Genomic DNA, 8,570 nt, shown 5'->3' with positions numbered 1-8,570 from the left:
GGGGGGTGGGAGTGAGGGGCGTGAGAGTGGGGGTGAGAGATACATACAAGTAATGGGATTAGGGAAGAGAAACGACTAATGTGAGTGAAAATAATTTGAATTGCTAATGGACTATGAATTAATGAGCTTAAATTTCAAGACAATTCTTTAATACCATATTTAATGGATTTAATGTGTATCTGATTATATTTTTAAAATATATAGTATAAACATTAAAGTTGATATTATGCGTCATTGTCTTAAACTAGAACTAAAATAAGTATGTATGATAGTGTAGTATGTCTAGTTATTTAGTTTTTCTAAAAATATTTGCCACAAATTATGCCAAAGAAATCGATGCACAATAATATGCCTAACGGAAGCATTACTGAATGATTGTGTATCTATCTAGACACTTTAAAAACATGTATTTTCTAATTTGAATATTAAATTATTTTAGTATCCCCAACTAAAATACACCCGTTAACATGATTGTTAAATTAATGTAATACCCTCATCATACACTCAATTTAATATATCTTCTACATATAATTATTAATATTATATTAAAAGACGACACTTTTCTAATGAAGAGTTGTGACTTTTCAAAATAATTATGACTTTCTAAAAGATTGTCACTTTGAAGAAACCTTACCCCAGAACACGAACCAGGTTCGTGTAAGTTGCTTTTAAGTAAAGACAGAGTAAAGACACAAACACTTACTGAATTAAAAACCTTCCTCACTCAAGGAAGGAAAAACCTCGTTTTATTAATTCAACTATAAGATTTTGTGATTACAACTCAATAATCAAAAAGTCTTATCTCTACTACTCCCTCGATTGACTCCAATCGATCTCTCCAAAAGGCCAAACCCACCTTTTGTTACAACCCTCACTGAAACTCAACCCTACAAAGAGCCAAACCCACCCTTTGTACAAATCTCTCAAGACTCAACTCCCAAGAAGTCAAACCCACTTCTTGTTACAAATCTAGGAATTATTACAACTCAATAATAAACCTAGAACAAATCAACAAAGACTAATAACCTTAGACTTTAATTGATCAAACTTCAATATCCAATAGTTCTGAGTAGAACAGGTTTCGTGAACCTGGTGCTTATGTTGCTGTGATGAAGGTGAACCTGGTCCTTGCGTTTCTGTGACGAAGACCTGCGTTTTTTCTCCAGAAAATACTACTCTCAAGATGATATATTTCGTGAATATGCAATACCTATCGTTCTGGCTTTGCTGGAAAAATTCTCTCGATTTTTGTGATTGCAAAGACATTTTTTTCTTTCAACTTCTTGATCCTTTTATAGATTTGATTTGCCTTCAACTTCTACAAGGAAAGGAATTACAAATCCTTTTCCTTCTTGAACTTGTCTATATTTACGTCTTTCCTTATTTGACTTGAATTGTAATTTCTTTATTTCTTTCCTTCTTTGACTTGAATTGCTACTTTTTTATTTCTTTCCTTCTTTGACTTGAATTGCTACTTTTTTTTTTTTTTTTTCCTTCTTTATTTATTTCCATATTTGTTTCCTTCTTTTCCTTCTTTACAATTCTGCACTTTTTCTTCTTTTCTTCAATACTTTTTCTTCTTTGTCGCAACTCTCATAATTGTATACATACGACACCATGCCTTCACTTTATCAATCATCAAAACTACTTTATTTGTTCTCCTACTTCCCAACATTTTCCCCCTTTTTGATGATGATAACCAATGATTTGTTACACATCAAGACTCTTTGTTAGTGATCAAAACTTCAATTCTTTGTCATCCATCAAAACTACAAACTTCATGTTTTCTCATTCCCCAACAATTTCCCCCTTTTTGATGATGACAAACTATACATATGTCTATCTACATTATATACTTTCCCCCTTTTGGCATCATTGAAAACCAATAACCAAAGAACTCGAATAACATTCAATGAGTGCAATATCATTTTTAACTCATAGCCACTTGGGCAACACTTTCAAGTACACTTCTGCTAACAAAATGGTTAGTTAATCTGAGGATATTAGTCATCTTAAACTCATACACAATTAAGATCTTCAATGAGAAACGAAATAAACAAATATGTACCAGTTTATGCCCTTAATCAAAAACATATAATATCATGAGTATGAGACAGACATAAGCACATCAAAGAGTCAAAAGAGTATAAAATTTGAGGATAAGGATTGGGACAAAGATTACTAAAGTAAGGAAGAAAGGGATGTTTACTGCCATTGATAATTTTTTCAGTATGCCCATTGTGCACCAGCTTCTTTATTCTGATCAGTTTTCTTAGAATGTGAAATTTCATCACGAGAAACATGAGATACATCATCACCTTTTTTTTTTTTTTTTTAACTCTACTCCGTAGCATTTTCATTCTCCATGATTTTCTTCTTTTTTTTTTTTTTTTGATAGCCTTTTTCTTGATGACAACTTTGAAGGAGTACCAACTACCAGTAAGAGATTCATCACATTTTGGTGCACAAAGAGATGTGTTTATCAATAATGAAAGCAAGCAACAATTTATTTCTGTGAGAATTGTTCCCCCTGAGAGATAGACAAGTTATACACTTGGAATGGATGAAATATCAATTTGGAGTTTGTGAACCTGGTTCAGATGTGGGTGATAAAGCAGGGTTCCCCCTAAATTAAAGCATGAGTGACTTCAATACTGAGATTTTCATCATTAGAGCAGTTTGAGATTGAACGATGCTTATTGTCAAAGAGGGTTCTTGGTGATCTTTAAGAAAGTTGAATTTTTGATGATCGACCAGGTTCATTAGTGCTTATGTTTGACCCACACTCAGGAAATTAATGCATTGAAAAAGGATGGTACATACCTGAGTATTACAGAGAAACCAGGTTCCCCTTTTTTGTGTTTCTTCATGACTTACTTAATGGTGTTAGCAAAAAGAAGAGATAACATCCGCAAACTTTCTAAGCATTGTTTGAGATGTGACTTGAGTGTGTACCTGTTACAGTACGAGGTTGAGTTAGCAGATATTCATTGTATAATTACTCAAGCGTAAGATTATTCTTTTACTAGCCAATTATTAAAGGAAATCATGATAATGCATCAACTTGTTTCGATAACACCATGCTTTGACTGATTTTTCTCAAGTTCTTCATATTCAAGGCCTTCATGAGAATGTCGCATCATCATATTCTCCCAGATCAAATGAATCTCAAGCTGATTCACAGAGAACCAACCCTTGTCAATTTTCAATACCTTCCAATGAATAACAAGGACCATGTTCACACAACGAAGTTCCCCCTAAAGGTGTGCCATACTCTTACTGTCCCGATTGCTCTAATATTCCCCCAATCTCCAGAACCATAGATTAGTAGTAATTCATGTTGCAGGTGCATCAATGATTGTTAGCTGTGAACCAGGTTCATATGCAGTGTTCCCTAAATTTGCATCATCAAAGATGTTTGATATCATGTCACTTTCTTCAACTTTTTTTTTTTCATCCTTTTCAAGGAATAAACTGTCTCCTTGAAAATCAAAGAGCGAGAGGAAATTTTCTACCATTTTTAGCACATGTTTGGAGCATGCACTATTCATGTACCAAGTTGGCCTTTTCCCTCTCACCTTCACCTGAAACACTAGTCAAAGATTAGTCTTGGGAACCCAGATTAGCTTGGGCCCCTTTATGTGAGTAAAAGGATGAATAAGATTTCTTCTAGCCCATAAAGGCAAATAAGAAAACCTTTTATTTGGAGCATTTTTATTTCGAACCAGGTTCTTAGCCGTATCAGTCTTTTCCTTTTTGGTGAACTTAACATTTTTCTGAAAAGCCTCAAATAAAGCTTTACATTGATTCTTTAAATGACCTGAGTTTCCACAATGAGTGCATAAACTTTTAGACATGTGAATAGTGTGTGACACAAGATTATTCTGTTTTTTAAAACCTATCCCACTTCGACTAGTGGTTTGCTTTTCTTGAATCTGAGTTAAAATTTCAGAGGACCTGGTCCATCTAAGATTTCTTTCCAGATCCAGTTTGGTATGATCAAGATTTTCTTGTAACAACCTATTCCTTTCTGTTAAAGCTTGATATTTTATGGTTAACAATTTTATTTTTTCTTCTAGAGCTAATTGAAGTTCACTAGCAGAGTTTTTGCCCTTGTGACTTAACTCTGAGATTTTAATCTGTTCTTTTAATTTATTTTGAAGAAAGTGATTGTGTTTCTCAAGATTGTCATTGACTTCTCTTAAAGATGCATAGTTTTCCATCACTTGTTCTCTTTCAGAATTGACAGACTGATATGCATCTATAAGAGTACTCAATAAAGACTCTAGTTCCTTTTTAGAATATGATTCAATATTTACTTTGATGTGATGAAAACTTACCTTGCTTTGTTTGTCATCTTCTTCATCATCTTCAGAATCTGTTTCAGCAATGAGTGCAAGAAAATCATATTTATTTGATTGTTCTATTGCAAGTAGTGACTGATTTTCGAACCCTCCATCCTCAAATTCTTCTTCAGATAAGTCCCCCATAGCGGCAAAGGCTCTTCTCGTTGAAAGATCCGCTTCTTGATTGGTCATTCTTCTGTTTGTGGGAATGTACTTATCATTCTTGATGTCTTTGACCTTCTCAAAGTTTGCCTTTTTCTGCTCTAAAGCCCAAAGTGGACAGAATTTGATGAAGTGATCTGGGCTCCCACATTTATGACAAACCTGGTCTTTAGTGTTTTCAGATGGTTTTTGAGAAGTTTTCTTTTGAAAGGTCTGCCCTCTCTTTAGCATTCTGGTGAACCTTTTGGTTATGAGGGCAATATTTTCATCTTCAAAATCATCTGATGCATTTTTATTTAGAACCAGGTTCCTTTCCTTCCTTTTTCCTCCAATTTCCTTTTCTTGGTTTTTCTTGAGTTCGTATGTGATGAGATTACCAATCAACTCATCCATGGCCAGTGAGTCTAGGTCGCGGGCTTCAGTGATAGCCTCGACTTTACTTTCCCAAGTTTCAGGAAGGACACTCAAGAGTTTCCTTACTGCCTTTCCATTAGGAACTATCTCTCCCAAGGAGTACATCTCATTAATGATGGAGGTGAACCTGGTGTGCATATCTTGAATAGTCTCCCCTTCTGCCATCCTGAACAGCTCATATTGCCTGTTCAAGTTATCAATTTTGGACTTCTTGACTTGCGTTGTTCCTTCATGAGCTGTTTGTAGTGTTTCCCATATGGCTTTGGCATCTTGACAGGACGAGATTCGATTGTATTCGTCTGGTCCTATGCCACAGATCAAAATTTTCTTGGCTTTGGCATTGTTTTGGATTGCAAGCTTGTCTTCAACATTCCATTCTTTTCTTTCCTTTGGGATTTTGGTGATTCCATCAGTTGCGGTTTTCATAGGTATGGTTGGGCCATCTAGAATTACTCCCCATAGATCAGGGTTTTCGCCAATAAGATGGTCCATCATACGATTTTTCCACCATCCATAATATTTGCCATTGAACAGTGGTGGTCGTGTTTGTGAAGCTCCCTCTTGTGGGGTAGGTGGTGCTGCCATTGAGTCTTTTCAAGGTGTGAATCTTTTAACGAAAAGACCTGCTCTGATACCAATTGAAGAAACCTTACCCCAGAACACGAACCAGGTTCGTGTAAGTTGCTTTTAAGTAAAGACAGAGTAAAGACACAAACACTTACTGAATTAAAAACCTTCCTCACTCAAGGAAGGAAAAACCTCGTTTTATTAATTCAACTATAAGATTTTGTGATTACAACTCAATAATCAAAAAGTCTTATCTCTACTACTCCCTCGATTGACTCCAATCGATCTCTCCAAAAGGCCAAACCCACCTTTTGTTACAACCCTCACTGAAACTCAACCCTACAAAGAGCCAAACCCACCCTTTGTACAAATCTCTCAAGACTCAACTCCCAAGAAGTCAAACCCACTTCTTGTTACAAATCTAGGAATTATTACAACTCAATAATAAACCTAGAACAAATCAACAAAGACTAATAACCTTAGACTTTAATTGATCAAACTTCAATATCCAATAGTTCTGAGTAGAACAGGTTTCGTGAACCTGGTGCTTATGTTGCTGTGATGAAGGTGAACCTGGTCCTTGCGTTTCTGTGACGAAGACCTGCGTTTTTTCTCCAGAAAATACTACTCTCAAGATGATATATTTCGTGAATATGCAATACCTATCGTTCTGGCTTTGCTGGAAAAATTCTCTCGATTTTTGTGATTGCAAAGACATTTTTTTCTTTCAACTTCTTGATCCTTTTATAGATTTGATTTGCCTTCAACTTCTACAAGGAAAGGAATTACAAATCCTTTTCCTTCTTGAACTTGTCTATATTTACGTCTTTCCTTATTTGACTTGAATTGTAATTTCTTTATTTCTTTCCTTCTTTGACTTGAATTGCTACTTTTTTATTTCTTTCCTTCTTTGACTTGAATTGCTACTTTTTTATTTCTTTCCTTCTTTGACTTGAATTGCTACTTTTTTTTTATTTCTTTCCTTCTTTATTTATTTCCATATTTGTTTCCTTCTTTTCCTTCTTTACAATTCTGCACTTTTTCTTCTTTTCTTCAATACTTTTTCTTCTTTGTCGCAACTCTCATAATTGTATACATACGACACCATGCCTTCACTTTATCAATCATCAAAACTACTTTATTTGTTCTCCTACTTCCCAACATTTTCCCCCTTTTTGATGATGATAACCAATGATTTGTTACACATCAAGACTCTTTGTTAGTGATCAAAACTTCAATTCTTTGTCATCCATCAAAACTACAAACTTCATGTTTTCTCATTCCCCAACACACTTTTTGTATGAGTTGTGATTTTTTGATAAGATACAATAAATACTTATTTATACTTTCTTTTGTTAGCCATAAACAGAGGGCTTGATTTAGTTAGTGAAGCTACTACGATGGAATTGATTCATCTTCAAATCTCCGAGTTTCACAATTTTGTCACATCGGTTAGGGGGAAAAATCCAAGTGGGTATCTCACAGAGAAAATTCTATAAATGGTCTCTAAACTATTGGAGTAGGTCTAAAATAGTCTCTTAACTAGACACTTATTTGATTTAGTCCTTTAAATATTTAAAATCTTATGAGGTTTGATCCCTTAACTATACTTACCCGTTTTAGTTCCTTAACTCTATAAGCACTTACCGATTTTAGTCTTTTAAATATTAAAAAATATATTAGGTTTGGTCTCTGTCTATTTATTATATAAATGATTTAGATTCATATTAATGAAACTCATGCCTCCATGAAATTAAGAATTTAACCTATTTTCAGTTTTTCTCTCTCCTCGCCTTTTTTTTTTTAAATTATTCTTGTGAAAAGAATCCTAACCTTAACGATTCAAAATAATATTAATGATGAAATAAGATGTAAGTCCTTATTTTATTCAATGAAAGATAAAATGAAATATATTATTATTGCTAAGGACTTGAATATGTCATATTCCGTTCTTTAGCGATCAACAATTCATAATCAACGTAAATTTATTTTATTTTATTTTTCATATAAAAAAAAATAAGAGATTCGATTTTATTATCCAAATTCCTCTACTTAAAATAAAACGAAAAAAAAATCTATCTATTTCAAAATATTACAGAATCTTAAAAGTATATATGCAAATTTATCATTTTTGAGTTTTAACTTCTAAAAGATTAAAACAAAATCCCTTCAATAAAATTGTTGGAGTACAGATTTTGGTATCAAAACACGTGAGTAATGAACTTTTGATTTTATTCTCGTCGTCGCAAAAAAATTATCTTCATGAAATATGTATATAAATCTCTTGCTACATCTAACGGATAACAACTTTTTTCTTTTTATAATGAATTTTAGCATATTCAAGTAGCAATAATTGTGTTTCATTTTATCCTTCATTGCATAAAATTAGGATTTACATACTTTTCTGGATAAATTTTATTTTGAATCGTTGAGGTTAAACCTTTTTTCATAAGAGTGATTCGCACAAAAGTAGCGGGAAGAGAGAAAAACAATTGAAAAATGGGTTAAGAATTTAAATCTATGGAGGCATGAATTCCATTAATATAAACCTAAGTTGAGGTATGAATCTGATAAGAGTTTTATACTTGAAGAAGTAAAATTGGTAAGTGTAGTTGAGGAACCAAACTTAATAAGATTTGAAATAGTTAAAGAAGTAAATTTGACAAGAGTGTAGATAAGAAAATATTTTAGACCCACATAAAAATGGCACAAGGAATAGGAATGCATGAAGAAGACGCCACTAAAATATTAGAAGACATGTTCATACTCCTCTCAGGGGTGTCAATATTAAGTATTTAGTCCCTACATTCAATATTGTGGACCTATTAAATTATGTGACTATCACCAATGTATGTGCCCAATATCTCAGGTTTATGATGTTATTATATATATATATATATATATATATATTACTCAATTCGTGATTCAAAACGTCTTCTTATGCATATAACACTATATTTGCGCAAATGGATATATACATCAATTTGGCAACCACTCTAGTTCCAAATGAGCGAGCTATATTTGATTGATCACTAGATTACACCTTTAAATATTAAAATAGTTATCCTTCTTTATCAACAG

The 8,570-nt window shown here is 33.2% G+C and overlaps 1 protein-coding gene across 1 annotated transcript; it reads right to left on the bottom strand.

The window, feature by feature from the left end:
- Window positions 1–2,359: 2,359 nt before the first annotated feature.
- On the bottom strand, window positions 2,360–4,782 carry LOC107012893. The gene has a single exon (XM_015212858.2). The coding sequence runs from the start codon at window positions 4,737–4,739 to the stop codon at window positions 3,597–3,599; it is 1,143 nt and encodes a 380-aa protein (XP_015068344.2). The 5' UTR covers window positions 4,740–4,782; the 3' UTR covers window positions 2,360–3,596.
- Between the last annotated feature and the right edge of the window lie 3,788 nt (window positions 4,783–8,570).

This window comes from Solanum pennellii, chromosome 3 (assembly GCF_001406875.1).
Source record: "Solanum pennellii chromosome 3, SPENNV200".
In the NCBI taxonomy this organism is placed as follows: domain Eukaryota; kingdom Viridiplantae; phylum Streptophyta; class Magnoliopsida; order Solanales; family Solanaceae; genus Solanum; species Solanum pennellii.
This window is presented reverse-complemented; position numbering and strand designations above follow the sequence as displayed.